Source organism: Pelodiscus sinensis, chromosome 15 (genome assembly GCF_052426305.1).
Source record: "Pelodiscus sinensis isolate ZL-2025 chromosome 15, ASM5242630v1, whole genome shotgun sequence".
NCBI lineage: Eukaryota > Metazoa > Chordata > Testudines > Trionychidae > Pelodiscus > Pelodiscus sinensis.
The window spans coordinates 23,181,773-23,198,165 of record NC_143066.1 but is presented as its reverse complement, the minus strand read 5'-3'; the positions used below and the strand labels follow the sequence as shown (position 1 = coordinate 23,198,165).

The 16,393-nt window shown below is 44.2% G+C and overlaps 1 protein-coding gene across 3 annotated transcripts in view; it reads right to left on the bottom strand.

The window, feature by feature from the left end:
* The window catches only part of IQCK (IQ motif containing K), a 124,941-nt gene extending 108,569 nt beyond the window's left edge, over window positions 1-16,372 (bottom strand). For all 3 annotated transcript variants that reach the window (XM_075899410.2, XM_075899411.2, XM_075899412.2), the window contains exons 1-4: window positions 16,286-16,372; window positions 10,744-10,799; window positions 9,578-9,716; window positions 6,685-6,782 (exon numbers count right to left, since the gene is read on the bottom strand). In XM_075899410.2, coding sequence (XP_075755525.1) covers window positions 6,685-6,782; window positions 9,578-9,716; window positions 10,744-10,799; window positions 16,286-16,334 — 342 coding nt within the window. In that variant the 5' untranslated portion in view covers window positions 16,335-16,372. The remainder of the gene's footprint in view (window positions 1-6,684; window positions 6,783-9,577; window positions 9,717-10,743; window positions 10,800-16,285) is intronic.
* Window positions 16,373-16,393: the final 21 nt, after the last annotated feature.

Below are 16,393 nucleotides of genomic sequence, written 5' to 3'. Positions count from 1 at the left end.
GCCACCTTTGATGTTAAGTGTGCATAAATTAGATACATTAATCACACATAAGGAAGAAAGAGTTGAGTAAAGACACTGTAACATGGGGTTGGCAATAATTTTTGATGGGGGGACACTCCAAGATGTTAGAGGAGGTGCAGGGTCTGGAAAGTGGTGAAGGGCTGGACTCTTCCATGATATTAATGGATGATCTTGTAAATTGGAGTGATAGCAATAGGATGAAATTTAATAGTGAGAAGTGTAAGGTTATGCATTTAGGGATTAATAACAGGAATTTTAGTTATAAGCTGGAGACACATCAGTTGGAAGTAACGGAAGAAGAGAAGGACCTCAGAGTCCTGGTTGATCACAGGGTGACTACGAGCCGCCATTGTGACATGGCCGTGAAAAAGGCTAATACGGTCTTGGGATGCATTAGGCGAGGTATTTCCAGTAGAAATAAGGAGGTATTAGTGCCGTTATACAAGGCATTGGTGAGACCTTATTTGGAATACTGTGTGCAGTTCTGGTCTCCCATGTTTAAGAAGGATGAATTCAAACTGGAACAGGTACAAAGAAGGACCACTAGGATGATCCGAGGAATGAAAACCTGTCTTATGAAAGAAGACTCAAGGAGCTTGGCTTGTTTACATTAACCAAAAGAAGGCTGAGGGGAGACATGATTGCTCTCTTTAAATATATTAGAGGGATAAATACTAGGGAGGGAGATGAATTATTTAAGCGTAATACCAATGTGGACACAAGAACAAATGGATATAAACTGGCTATTAGGAAGTTTAGACTCGAAACTAGACAAACGTTTCTAACCATTAGAGGAGTGAAGTTCTGGAACAGCCTTCCAAGGGAAGTAGTGGGGGCAAAAGACTTAACTGGCTTCAAGATTAAGCTAGATGGGTTTATGAAGGGGATGGTTTGATGGGATAACATGATCTTGGCAACTAATTGACCTTTCACTATGAGTGGTAAAAAGGCCAATGGTGGGATGATAGGAGTTACTATAGAGAACTTTTTCCTGGGTGTCTGGCTGGTGAGTCTTGCCCACATGCTCAGGCTTCAGCTGATCGCCATATTTGGGGTCAGGAAGGAATTTTCCTCCAGGGTAGATTGGCAGAGGCCCTGGAGGTTTTTCACCTTCCTCTGAAGCATGGGGCAAGGATCAATTGCTGGAGGATTCTCTGCATCTTGGGGTTGTTAAACCATTTGAGGACTTCAATATCTGAGATATAGGTGAGAGGATTATTCCAGGAGTGAGTGGGTGAGATTCTGTGGCCTGGATTGTGCAAGGGGTCAGACTAGATGATCATAATGGTCCCTTCTGACCTTAAAGTCTATAGGCTGTGTCTACACTGGCATGAATTTCCGGAACTGCTTAAAACGGAATACTATTCCGTTTTCAGTTTTTCCGGAAAAGGAGCGTCTAGATTGGCAGGTTGCTTTTCCGGAAAAGCCCTTTTTCCGGAAAAGCGTCTGTGGCCAATGTAGACGCGCTTTTCCGGAAAAGACTACTGGGCTGTCTGCACTGGCCCTTTTCCGGAACAGTGTTCCGGAATAAGGACTTATGCCCGAGCGGGAGCAGAATAGTTTTTCTGGAATAGCGGCTGATTTTGTACAGTAGAGCATCATTGCTTTTTCAGAAATTCAAGGGCCAGTGTAGACAGCTCGCAGCTTATTCCGGAAAAGCGGCTGATTTTCCGGAATAAGTGGCCCAGTGTAGACACAGCCTATGAGTGTATGAGTAGCAAGGTTTGGGATTGAGGTTGGGTGCAGAAGGGAGCTTGAGGTAAGGGACTGGGGAGCAGAAGGGAGTGTGGGGTCTGGGAGGGAGTTTGGATGAAGGAGGCAGTTGTGTCCTGGGCACTGGATAGGAGTGCAGGAGCAAATGCAGGGATTTGGGTTGTGACATGGGACAGGAGAAGGTTGTGATCTGGAGCTAAGAATTGGGTTGCAGGGGTTTGGGTTGTCATCTAGGGCAGGAGCAGGTTGTAACCTGGGGCAGGGGACTAGGGTGCAGAAGGAGGTGCGGGGGTTTGGATTGTGACCTAAAGCAGGAGGGGGTTGTGACCTGGGGAAGGAGACTGGGGTGCAGCAGGAGGTGCAGGGGTTTAGGTTTGACCTAGGGCAGTGGATTGGGGTGCAGGACCTGGGAGGGGGCATAGGATAAGGAGGGGGGCAGAGTGTTTGGGTTATATGGGTTAGGAGGGCAGGAGTGGGGGGCAATGGGTTGGGGGAGGTAAGCGCTGGGGTGCCAGAGGCAGGCTCACACTGGGTGACTCCCATATAGCAGCCCAGCACATTTCTCATGCAGCCTCCCTTCCTGCCCACCCCTGCACAGACTGCAGGGGCTATGTGCGTCTGTGAATAAGAGCCTGAAGGGAGGGGGATTGGTGCTTCTCGTGTTGCCTGTTCTTCAAAAAGGCAGCTCTCATTGACCAAAAACTGGCCAATGGGATTGTGCTGGGGCAGGGGCAACATACAAAGCCTCTCCCCACTCCCCTGGGTTCACAACTGTAAAAGATAAATGGTCCGGCAGATGCTTTTCTGAGCAGCTTGCGGGGCGAGGGGAGGAGGGGGGCAGAGGGATGGAACAAGCAGGAAGCCTGCCTGAGACTCCCCATTCATCTGCGGGCCAGATCTAGTGGCTTTGCAGGCCACATACAGCCTGCAGACTGTATTTTGCTCAGCTCTGCTTTAACAGTTAATCAGATAGAAAAACATGGCAAATATTATTTTTAGAAGTTTCAGAGGGGTAGCAAAGTTATTTTTAGAGTAACTAAGGCCAGAATTTGGATTGCTCTACCTAAGTGGACTTGAATTAAGAAAAACAATTTTACAAAAATGAATGGAAATATTTATAAAATTGTGTATAGGTGGCAAATAAATCTTGCCATATGCTTAGTCTTTATAAATTGGTGTGTGAAACAAATACTTACATTGTATAGTGTTAGGGTGACCATATTTCAGTATGTGTCACTTGGTAAAATTACCAAGTGAGTTTTCAAATGAGTTCAACAGCAATCAATTAGATTTATGCAGTACAAATGTTCAAATTAAGTTAACTGAACCGTTATTAAAAAGAAATACTGAATAGCGGGATACCTTTTATTTACTTTATAGTTAAGGCTTTAGTGTTCATAGAGGCAGAGCTGGCACGCGCGTGCACACACACACACACACACATACACACTCTCTCTCTCGAACACCTCTCTCATAGGGTATGTCTACAATACAACGTTAATTCGAACTAACTTAGTTCGAATTAGTTAATTCGAACTAAGCTAATTCGAACTAACGGATCCAGACTAAAAAACTAGTTCGAATTAGAGTTTTGCTAATTCGAACTAGCATGTCCACATTAAGTGGACCCTGAACCGGGCTTAAGGATGGCCGGAAGCAGTGCCGGCAGGGCATCAGAGAAGAACTTAGAGTGTGGAGATGCTTTCTCAGGCTAGCCAAGGGCTGTGCTTAAAGGGTCCCGACCCCCACCCCGGACAGACAGTTCTCAGGGGTGCCCCGCTTGCAAAGCAGTCCTGGCTTGGAGTGCCCGGACTACCCACACTGGGCACATCACACCACTCGGCCATCAGCCCGGCTGCACTTGCCGCAGGCTGCCATCTGGGGAGATGCCATCTGGGGGCAATTGGGGGGCTGCAGGAGAGCTTCCGCCCCCAGAAGCCCGCAGAGCCAGCCCAGTCCTCCCCATCGGGGGCTCGTGCCCCATACCTCCCTCACCTCCTTCCACTTACCCTTCCCTAGCCCCTCTTCTTGATATACAAAATAAAGATAACGTGTCTTCCAAAATGGAATCTGTCTTTATTTAACAAAACTGGGGGAGACTGGGAAAAGGAGGTGGGAGAGGGGAAGAAAGAGGCTGGGAGAGGGGAGGGCAACTAAAATGATCAGGGGTTGGGAACAGGTCCCATATGAAGAGAGGCTAAAGAGACTGGGACTTTTCAGCTTAGAAAAGAGGAGACGGAGGGGGGATAGGATAGAGGTCTCTAAAAGCATGAGTGGGGTGGAGAGGGTGCATACAGAAAAGTTCTTCATTAGTTCCCATAAGGAAGGACTAGAGGACACCAAAGAAAAGGAATGGGTAGCAGGCTTCAAACTAGTAACAGAAAGTTGTTCTTCACAAAGCAAAGAGTCAACCTGTGGAACTCCTTGCTGCAGGAGGCTGTGAAGGCTAGAACTAGAACAGAGTTTCAAGGGAAGTGAGATCAAGTCATGGAGGCTGGGTCCATGGAGTGGTATTAGCCAGGGGGTAGGAGTGGTGTCCCTGCCCAAGGTTTGTGGAAGGCTGGAGAGGGATGGCACGAGACAAATGGCTTGGTCACTGTCTTCGGTCCATCCCCTCCAGGGTCCCTAGGGTTGGCCGCTGTCGGCAGACAGGCTACTGGGCTAGATGGATCTTTGGTCTGACCCAGGACGGCCATTGTAAGCTCAGGGCTCAGGGTCGGGGGTCTCACTGGACCCCCTTGATTCTCTTGCACACCTGTTTCTGGGTGGCCAGGCTGGCAGCTCTCCTGCCCTAGATGGCCACTTTCCTGTGCCTAGTGCGGAGATCGTGCACGAGGTCCACGATGTCTGCACTAGCCCAGGCGGGTGCCCACCTCTTGCGGTCCCGGGCAACCTGCCGGGAGCCGCCAGCCTGGTCCCGGGAAGAGGGGGAGGGCTGGGGGGCATCGGGTGGCTGGCTCGATCCGTGCCAGGTGCAGGGTCTGCTGGCTGGGTGCTGGCAGGCTTGCACCTGACACGGGCACCGTAGCCAGCCCGTGCCCCTTTAAGGGGTCCGGGGCCGGGAGGGGTCAGAAGAGTTTCTCTGGTGTTGGCCAGAGTGGCCACCAGGGAAAGCTGGGGAGGGCTAGCCTCCCACTAGTTCGAATTAAGGGGCTACACACCCCTTAATTCGAACTAGGTAGTTCGAACTAGGCTTAATCCTCGTAAAATGAGGTTTTCCTAGTTCGAACTAAGCGCTCCGTTAGTTCGAATTAAATTCGAACTAACGGAGCGCTAGTGTAGTGCCTATGAAAGGTAGTTCGAACTAAGGTCCGTTAGTTCAAACTAACTTTGTAGTGTAGACATACCCATATTGGGGAAGTGAGCAAATGATCCAACCTTCCCTGCCTGGTGCTCCCTGCCCTGAATGTCTGGCTGCATTCCTAAGACAGACCCACCTCTCCTGGTACCTGGCACTGTGTTTTCCTGAGACAACATGTGGGAAGCATGGGGGGTGATATGTTCCCCATATTTCTGCCAGGGTTCACTCCAGAATGTGGCCAGCAGCAGCTTTTCAGCACTGTGCATGAGGGAAGGGTTGGGAACTGCTTTCAGCTGTGGGGGCAGAGGGGAAGAGATGACCTGGTGTTTTTGTAGCATTCTTCCTTCCCCACATTCTCCCCCCTACCCTCCGCCATGTGGCTGGAAGCAGCTTGTCCCTTCCTGCCTGCACAATGTTGAAAGGCAGCTAACTGGCCACCAATGTAACCCAGCTGCCTTTGGCTGCAGTGAGAGCTGGAAGAGCAAGGGCAGGGAGAAGATGGCAAGAGGGGCAGCATGTCAAGAACCAATGGGGTGAACAACAGTGACACGTAATTGGTTGACACCTAGCACATGCCCATATTCACCAGCCAATGCTGCTCGCAGTGTGCAGCCAGTGGTGACCCAAACTGGATGAGGGCGAACCCTGCTGCTCAAAAGTTGGCACAGGGAAATGGCTCAGCCTGCGCTCTGCATCTTCACTCTACCACCAGCTTTTCATGCCATCCCCAGCATTGGCCACTCACTGGATTCCTCCACTCAGCACTCGTGGGTGGGTGACAAGTGAGCAAGGATCTGGCCTGTAGCAGGACTATCAGTACTGAGGGGAGGGAGACAGAAAACACACAATAACTTATCTGTTTTTAATAAAAAGTCAGGACATCAGCAGGAGGGGTTAAATGTAGGATTGTCCCTTTAAAAACAGGACATCCGATCACCCTAACAGTGTACATTAAGGCTACGTTTACGCTGGCATGATTTTGCGCAAGAACTCTTTTGTGGAAGTTCTTGTGCAAAAACTCTTCCACTGACATGTGCCTTTGCACAAGAGCATCCATGCTAGTGTAGATGCTCTTTTGCGCAAGAAAGCTCTGATGGTCATTTTAACCATAAGGCTTTCTTGCACAAGAAATTCATGTTGCCTGTCTACACTGGCCTCTTGAGCAAGAACAGTTGCGCAAGAGGGCTTATTCCTGAGCGGGAGCATCAGAGTTCTTGCACAAGAAGCACTGATTTCATACATTAGAATGTCAGTGTTCTTGCGCAAGAACTCACGGCCAGTGTAGACAGGCAGCAAGTTTTGGTGCAAAAGCGGTGGCTTTTGCGCAATGTCACGCCAATGTAGACAAAGCCTAAATGTAGCATTTTTTCAAAAAACTTCAAAAGGCTAAGATACAAAAAAGAAATCAAGTCAATATTCCAACAATGTTACAATGACTGAACATGTTCAATTTTTCATACTCTGTCATATTGATAAGGCTTATGAAATATACTACTCAAAAATAACGCAGTTTAAAATGACATACATAATACATAATAAAATAAAATAAGTCAGTTTGTACAACACAAAATGATGAAGGGTTAATAGTGGTTTAAAAAAACCCTTTAGAATTCTGAAATAGTGTCTTGCACTGAAAACTAAGAACTGACCTCAAAACACTTTTCCTTCTTTGCTTGATGCAGAAGTTCAGCCATTCCAGGCAGAAGAATTGGAAATATGTAATATTCTAAGTATTCTCGAGGAGAACCTGGACAAAAAAAACCATTTTTTTCATTACAGATTGAACTTAGTCTGGAGAAAGATGGACATCATTTGAAATAAATGAAATAGCCTTAATTTTAATTGATATAATCTCAGCATGTTCTTTGATATAATCTCAGCATGTTCTAAGCACAGATTCCTTCAGTTTAGATAGTCACAGATTTCACTCCTCTTAAGGTGTAAAGAATACTCCTTTGCTTTCCAACCCCTTAAAATTGGCGTAACATAGTCACAAAATTCAATTCTTAGGTATCAGGAGGAGAGCCAAGTCAAATCTGCACTTTGTGGCACACTGAGTTCCCTCTCTTACCCATCTCCTTTTCACTGGCTTTATGTCATCATGAATAAACCCCTCCAGGAACAAGAGAAATAAACAGAATTGCCTTCAGAGCTCCATCAATACAACTCCTGATCTACCAGCAGGCATAACTGTTGGGTGTTCTCATGCTTTTTCCTTTGCCTAGATTGCCAGTCCTGAGTCCTTGGAAGTGAGAGAATGAAATGGAATTTGGATCTGCTTAGTAGGTCACAACACTTAACTTTAGACCACAAAGCCAGTTCAAGGTTAAGCTCCTTCAAACAAAAAGTTTGTCCATGATTAAAGTAGGGGAGAATTTTAAGAATGAAATTTCAAAAGCACTCAGCATTGACCTAACTCTTTACTCAGTGAAGTCAATGGTACAGATCCCATTAACTTCAGCATGAGTTTAGGCTCATGACAAGCACTTTTGCAAAACACAATATTTACTCTTTAAGGTGAAAAAATAAACTCAAAAGTCTGAAATGACAACATGATAACCTTTCAAATTACATGGTCCAGTGAATGGAAATACATACACATTTGATTTAACTAGATGAATTTCTGTCCTGAATTACTCTGGATTTATGCCACTGTAGCTCCATTACCTTCATTGGAGTAAATGAGTTAGTCAAGAGCAGAATATGACCTACTTTTTCTTCTGGCTTTTCTGATCTTAAAGTTAAAGATAAATTAAATAAAACAAGAAAGCTATTTTTAAGAAGCATTTCAGTATGTAACTTCAATACCACACATAAAATATCCCAATTAACTACATAAAAACTAAACAAGATTTAATCTTATCCCATACTCTTTTATAGTAATAATTATTTTTAATAATTTAAGTGTGTCCTGCCTGATTAGTCATGGTGTTTTAATAGTATTAATTGACTGGATATTTTATGGACAAACTACGTGCAAATTGTATACTTTGTACGCCAGTCTTGGAAATGGAACTAAATACATACAGGCTGTGTCTAAAACTTTATGTTTCTAAATGACTCTGTGTTTCAATGAGATTTGAGCATTTAACTCTAAAAATTGTAATCTAGACACCAAAATGACTGAGAAAAGTGAACCCTTTTCGAAGATTCAAATTGGTCTGTACTAACAACATTAAAAAGTAATATTCTGGAGCACTGAACATTATAAAACAAATTTTATATCAGGTGTGGAAAATGTTTTATTAGTCATCAAATCAGAGTAATTCAGAAATCCTAGGGAAGAAGCACAGAACTTTTTTGGGGGAAGCAAACAGCTTAAGTGCTGTCCTTAGTCAAGAGTCAAAGCTACTGTTGCAGTATTTGTATCTTAATGTGGCAAATAAAGATTAATTATTAAAAAGGTTGTCTCCTGGCAATGTATATCTAGAGCAGAGATTTTGTTTACTGTTTCATACCCTTAATCCGCTTAAGATATCTCTTGAAAATGTTCCTAATTGGAAACCCCACAAAAAAGCATTGGTGTTGTTGCTGCTTGTCACAGCCTGCCATTATGGAAAACAATGATCAGAAGCAAGAGAAGAAACATGGAAAAGTAGGGGAAGAAAGGTGATTGTAAGGAAAACATATTGTTACAGGTTCTATGTGAATGTCAGAAGTTAAAACCAGACATCTAAAAATGGAGCAAGAGAAATTCAAAGTCTGATCACAGATGGAAAGGAAACATATGGGCAAAAGACTATACAGTATTTTGAAAGAAGTTTTCAGACTCAATTATATAGTTATCTTACTGAACCTAATTAGACTTTAAGATTAGAAAGCAAAAATATTTGCCATTCTTAGTAAGTCACTATTCAGAGTAGGAAAATTGTTCTCAGGAGCTTTATACAATTATACATAAAGTACTTAATTCTGTAAACAAAGTATTATATTATAGACTATAGATTTCTAATGCTTATTGAGAATATCAGTATGATTCTGCAAGGATAAGAATGCCCTTAAAGTACTGGGGATCAGTTATGAGAACCTCAAGTAAGAAATTATATGGAAGTTCTTAATTTATACTTCATTAATTACAGTAGGGTGTCCCCACGTAGGCCAGCATTTGCACTCTTTCAAAAATAGGAGAGCTTGTCAGGATAGCTCAACATTCTTTGGCATATCTTGATGAAGATCTTCAGTGCAAAAACATACTCAGAACATACAAAGTGGTATGGAGAGCAGAAGGGATATGAATGATTAACCTACCTGCCCCAATTTAATTGGTTAAATTTTAACCGGTTAACAGATAAACCGGAATTTTAACATTACTAGAAAGCAGCATATATGTTATATTATTTTTGGCCCAGTAGAACCCCTTTCATATGCACCCAGATGTGCTTTTTCAGGTCTTTGTCTATGATCAGAAATATTAGCCATATACAGCTCTGTGCCCACCCTGATATATTGTACCATGCACAATGTTGCTTGAATTCACATGACCTTCTTTATATCCTTTCTGTTGCTTACAAAGTAAATATATTCTTTCAGACCTTTACTTACAAGTTTTTGGATTTGGTGCTTCAGGTGGTAGAGCTAGTGTGGGTATGAAAGGTACTTTTTGGGCAACGGAACATTCAGTAGAAGCTGAGTAAAGCTGTTCTGTACGTTGAGGCTGCAAAATTCCTTTATCCAAAGAAACCTGTTTAAAATAAACATAACTGATAATTATCCAGAATTGTTTCCCTTCATAAATATATTTCAAGTAAAAACACTGTGAGAGGAAATACAAGTTCTGTAATAAGAAATTTACAATGAATTAAAATACTATCTGATTTCAATATTTGGGTTGGACAATTTATATCTTTACAAATACTTTAAACAGAGAGAGAATTCTGTTTGGAAAAAACAGCTGGACTCCAGTGAACTAAATATGTTCAGATGTATGTGGCTATGTATGTGAAAGGCTAGGACAGTTGTCTTAAGAAGGGCTCTGTCAAGGGATTTTCACAATTTAAAAATTGTATTTTACTCACTATTAATAAATAATACTAATATTATTAATAAATAATAATACTAAAATCGAAATATTTTCCTTATGAACATTTTTCCATTAAATTGCTTACATACACTACTTGCTTTTGTATCCTGGAATTCTTTTTGTTGTTTAATACAAGAATTGAAATGTTTGTGATTTTTAAAAAAATATAGAGAGCCAAATTCAAAGCTGATGCAAACCCAAGCCTGAATTTTTCTCAGCTGAAAAAAAAAAATTGCAACAACACAGCTTGTGAAAAGTTATAGTCAGAAAAAAATAATGATATTAACAAGACTAAAAGACTGCAGGCCTACAGGCTAGGAATGCAGGAACTGTTATAGTGGATAAGAATATTACTCTATCAGGGTACAGCTAAAGTACGGGGTTTTCTCCACCATGTCCAGGGAATGCGTTTGCTCTTTCACTTTTTTTTTGCTTTTTAAAGCTATTTTGAAATAACTATTCTGGAATATCTTATTTTGAAATAAGTGTGCAGTGTAGACATACCCCTAGAGAGCTTAGCACAGAGAAGTTATAATATGTTAATATTCATGTAAAATGTGAAGTTTGAAATACACAGTCACATGTTCATTGAATGAATCTGGTGACACTTTTTGGATATGTAGTCTTCCTTTGCATCTATTCAGACATACCATGTATAGGTTTTTTTTTTTGCTTGAATTGTACTCACAGAATCTTGTTTTGGTTCAGGACTATCTGGAAATGGAGGCTGCTCTGCTTCATACTCTAAAATAAAACAAAACCCAGACCATGCCAAATGTCAAAAGAAACTTTTCTGAAAACATACAAACCAATATTACTTACTAAAAGCTACAGGCTGTATTTCTCTTAACCGGGACTCTGATCTGGCAACATCTATGGTCCAGCAGGACCACAGATATTCCTGGACCACAGAGCTCAGGTATAGGGAGGTCTGGCTGCAGTGCAAAAGAGCGGCAAGGGGGGCTCAGCAACTCAGCTAGGAGCCCTGTGTTAGGGGGAAGGAATGGCACAATGGGGGTTTCTGGTTCCAGCTGTTGGGCAGTAGCAGGAGGCCAGCAGCGGCTGTGGAGTTCTGGCCCAGCAATGGAGCTCCAGTCCCAGCAGCAACCAGGAAGCTCTAGCCCTGGCAGTGGCCAGGAAGCTCCAGCCCCTGCCACACAGCTCTGGCCCCCGTGATGGCCAGAGAGCTCCAGCCCAGAGAGCCACGGCTGGCCAGGCAGCAGCAGGGCTCTAGCTGAGTGGGGGGAAGCGTTCAGCACTGGCCATGAAGGGAGGGACCTCTACTGGTCTAGCAAATCCCCTCATTCAGGATCGGTCAGGTCCCAACGGTTCTGGATCAGGGAGGTCCAACCTGTGCTTTCATTTCCAGAAATGATTATATTTGAGAGAGTTTGTTTGTCTGTGAGCGGGCAAGCGAGTCCGTCTGTTCCTCCCTGTTATTGCAATAACTCCTAAATGGAAAGCGCTAAGACCACGATTTTTGGTATGTAGTTTCCTGTTATATCTTAAAGAAATATAAGGGCTTGGTTGAGTGGATTGGAGGGGGGCGGAAGCTTTATACAGGGATGCATAAAAAGAAGTCTTCCTAAGCAGTAAGAACTAGAACCACAAAATTTGGTATAGAACTTCTTTCCTTATTGTAACTTAAAGCAAAGTGAGGGTTTGGCTGAGGGGAAGGGGGTCTGAAACTCTCCCTCCCCTCCAATGCATGCGGAGATGCAAAAAACCATACAGAAAAGAGACAGAATAGCAAGGCAAGTGAAAGGGGAGCCCTCCCCCTTCACATGGGACCACAGCTGACTGTTCAGCTTCATCAGGGAGCAAGGGGAAAGTGTGCACAGTTTGCTCCATTCATCAGTTTGGCCTTGGAGTACAGGGGGCAGATGAACTTGGAGACTGCCCCCCAGCCAGGGGACATACACCTCTCCCTTGGCTGTGCCCGCTGCAACTGCAGCAGTCATGGACAGGCATTTCTCACTTGGCCCCAAGCTGCTGTGGTGACAGAGGGCTGGAGCTGTACTCTCTTCTCAGGGCAGTCTGCACACTGAATCCCTCATGCTCAGCCTACCCCAGCTCAATGATTTAAATGAAGAAAAACAAAAATTATGTCAGTTAAGGATCTGATCAAGGCAGGGTAAATCCTCTAGAATTTAACTTATCATTTAATTTACTAGAATGAGGAAGAACCTCTGAGTCCATGTATCCTGGAGAATCATGGTCAATATTTTCAGTGAAATAGGAAGCCTTCCTTGAAAATAGTACAAAAAGTCCAAATAAGCAATGTAGCATAATTTAAGACTATAAAATGTTTGTTAAATAAAATGATGATGCTTGCATAAAATTAATAATCCTTTTAACTTATAAGCAAGAGTGGTTTTCAAATAAGGCTTTTTATAAACAATTAAACTTCTGTGAGCTAGATAAGTATTATGCTTGACAGTTTATAATTGAAAAATGGAAGTGCAGAGACGTTATGTGATCTTTGCAAACTATTCAATGAATCTGTAAAAAACTGCGCTGACCATTAGACAGCATTTCCACATGAAATGCAAAATTTTCCTAATACATATCAATGGCAGAATCCTACTCTGACTATATGGACAGATCTCCCATTGAGGTCAATAACAGAATTGCAAAATTATGGGGCTGGATGCAACTCCCACTAAAATAAAAGGGAATACTTCAGTTAACCTCATTGCTCTTGGATTTACCTCATAGAGAACAGGAGAGTGTAGTTAAGATCCACAAAGAAATGTTCTTAATTCAATTAATTTAAACATAGCAAGGAATTCCAGTGGTTCTCTGGCTGGGGAGTTCTCTGGCTGAGAATTTCAGGATTTCTACACACAAACCATTCAATATTTCCACAAATTATTTATACAGTAGGAGTATATGGATTTGAGAAGCAAAATGAAATCTTACTGAATATTATCTTAATAAAATATTTGGCACTATATCTTCAGTACTTCAGTTTACATAATATAATGTTGGGATGTAAGCGAGTAGTTGACAAGTCAGCTAAACCATAAGTTAACTAACCAACAACCTGTATCAGAGGCAGCAAAGGGGGCAGCAGGAGCCTGTGCTGGGAGGAGCTGGCTTAAAAGCCAGTTCCCCCAGCACTGTCTCAGCGGTGCCACCTGCCCACCGCTTACACTGCTGCCTCTATCAGAGGCAGCAGCACAGGGAAGGGGTAGCAAGGGGAAGCTGCCACATAGCTCAGTCCCTTCACAGGGGCTGCTCCAGCTGGCCAGCTGTGGTCTTAAACTTCATATGAAAGTATCAGTTTATCAGGCAGTTGTCCTGACTATCATGCTGTATCGTTCAGAGTCATGGACCATATATCGCTGCCATATTTTGAAACTTGAGCAGTTTCAAATCAATATTACCAGAAACCCAAAATGGAATCACAGACATATACCCTGACCCAGCATTTTTTAGAAAATAGATGTCCCTGCAGAGCCTCGCTAACTTTGAAGGTAGTTATGGGAAGGAGGTACAGTATGCCTTCACACTACACAATTCAGGGAGAGGACCTTAAGTGAAAATTATGCCTGTGACTATCCAATCTACCAGTTTTATAATTATGTGCCTTAACTGACACCATCGTGGCATCCATCCATGTTATGAACCCACCAATTCAGGCACATTGGGGTATGTGGCATTTCATTCTAGAATTAAAAATGGCCATTTAATTGGCCATTATCACACTGTACAGCACTATAAATACTACATAACTAAGCAGATAGCTTTGGGTTCAATAAAATGATTGGTGTGGGCTGCTCAACTTCCTGAAAATTTCTCATAGCCACAGCTGCTATTGCAGATGTTGGAGAAAGGCCAAGACAAAAGCTTCTATTGTTGCAACTGAAAACAAGGATTATTAATTTTGTATTAATATCACCATCTCTCTCCTTTTATGAGACAATATACTGATCCCTTTATAAACCACAAGGCCAGCTAATTTACTTGGGAATCAGAATACTGTCTCACACAAAAGGCAATGCTATTATCACTTCCTTAAGGGTGAAATAAATTTAACACTTTCCTCCCCCTTCACCAGTACATGATACAAGGCTATATTTCTAATAAACATGCCTGGTGACAACTGCTGTTGCAAGAGAAATACACACATTTTCTTAAATGTATTTGAACCTTTTCTCCTGCATTTGTGAACAATGTATTTTCTTTTAAGACCTCTATCAGCCTTTTGTCTGCAGAGTTGGGTCTGTCTAAACATTTATATTCCACTGTCCAGTTATTTACAACTCTTGACCCTACTGAACCAGGGAGTCCCCAGGACAGGGATGTGAATGCACTCCCCAAAAAACAAACAAACAAACAAAAATGAAACAAATCAGGAGTGAGGCAGGGAAAGGCCTACTGAAATTGACAGACAAAACCCTCCAATCCCAGAGGGAGCGAAACTTAGAATCATAGAATCATAGGATTGTAAGAGACCTAAAGAGGTCTTCAAGTCCAACCCCCTGCTCAAAGCAGGACTAACCCCTACAAAATCATCCCAGAGAGAACTCTGTCAAGCCGGTATTTAAAAACCTCTAAAGATGGAGATTCCACCTCCCATTCCAGTGCTTCACCACCCTCCTGTTAAAACAGCTTTTCCTAATATCCAATCTCGATCTCTCCCACTGCAACTTGAGACCATTGCTCCTCATTCTATCATCGGTCACTACTGAGAACAACCTCTCTCCACCCTCTTAGGAACCTCCCTTTGACTACGTCTACACTACAAGTTTTCTCAGCAAAAAATATACTAATGAGGCACTCATTTGCATGAGTTGTGATTCATTTGCATATATTCTGACAATTCATTTTTGCGCTGGGGTTTTTGCGCAAAAACAAGCAGTGTGAACATTTTCTTTTTGCACAAAAACCCCTTTTTCTTCAAGACCTGTATGCCCCCAAAAAGGAGGTATACCAATCTTGCGCAAAAACCCCAGCACAAAAACGGATCAGCAGAAAATATGCAAATGAAATTACAATATTTTTGCCAAGAAAACTCGCAGTGTTGACGTAGCCTTTAAGCAGATGAAGGCTGCTCTCAAATTAAGGATGTTAAAGAGCAGTTATTTGGCTAATCGCTGGGCTCTTACTACATTTAAAATGCAAAGCCGCAGCACGGGCAGCTCCTGGAACCAGCAGGAGCCGGTTCTGAGCAGTCCTGGCTCATGCTGGCTCCGGAACCTCTACACCTCTGCATTTGAAATGTAGTAACAGCTGAGCAGCTCTTACTACATTTAAAAAGGAGACGCACAGCGGTTGCAGACGGACATGAGCTAGGACTGCTCCGTTCCGGCTTGCACTGGGTCCAGTAGCACCTGTTCACAGCGGCTCAGGCTGGCCGTGGGAAGGAGCTGTTCTGGCAGTAGCCCCTGTGTGCAGTCAGCCCCAGCCACTGTGAACAAGGGTTACTTGGTGGCAGCAGTCCCATTCCGGAGAGGGCCCCGCTCCCCTTTGGGACTCCCAGGGGTTTGGTATGCTGCTGGAGCAGCCTTCACCCATGTTGAGCTTCATCCCACCACAGGCTGACGCTGCTTCACAGCAGCCTCACCTACCCCCACCCCTGCTGCCTTTAACAGAGGCAGCGGAAGGGGGAAAGGCAGCACTGTGGAGATAGTGCTGGGGGAAAACCAGCTTTTAAGCTGGCTCCCCCAGTACTACCTCCAGTTCCTCCCCTTCCTTGCTGCCTCTGGTACAGAGGCAGCAAGGGGGGTGGGAAAAGCGAGCAGTCGAGTACTCCACTCCTCTACCGATAAGCTTATGCTTATGGGGTAGTCAACTACTCCTGTACATCCCTATATCAAATCCGCCCACGTTCTTCTCTTCTGCAGACTAAACGAGCCCAAATCCCTCAGCCTCTCCACGTCAAGCGCTCCAGCCCCTCATCGTTTTGGTTGCCCTCCGCTGGACTCTCTCCATTGCGTCCGCATCCCACTCCCCAGTGCGCAATGAAGGGGAATAATCACGGCTCCAGCTCTGTGGGCAACGCTCCTCGAAGGACAGTGAACCCGCCCCCAGCTGCAGGGAGGGAGGCTGGCGGCGGGAGTGGCTCCGAGGGGGGAATCCGCCTACCCCCGTCAGGGAGACTTGGGCGGGGGGCTCTGAACGGGGCAGCCTCCGCTAATCCCCTGCCCCGGAGGGGCGCTGAGGCAGCTCCGATGGGGGGAGCCCCGCCCGGGGGGGGGGGGACGTGCAGGGGCCTCTCTCACCAGCGCAGATTTGGTCCCAGAGCGTCGTTGCTCCCTGAGCTCCAGCCATGGATGGGGCGCGGTTGCCAAGCAACGCCCAAGCGACGGGCGGCGATCACCAAGAGGAAG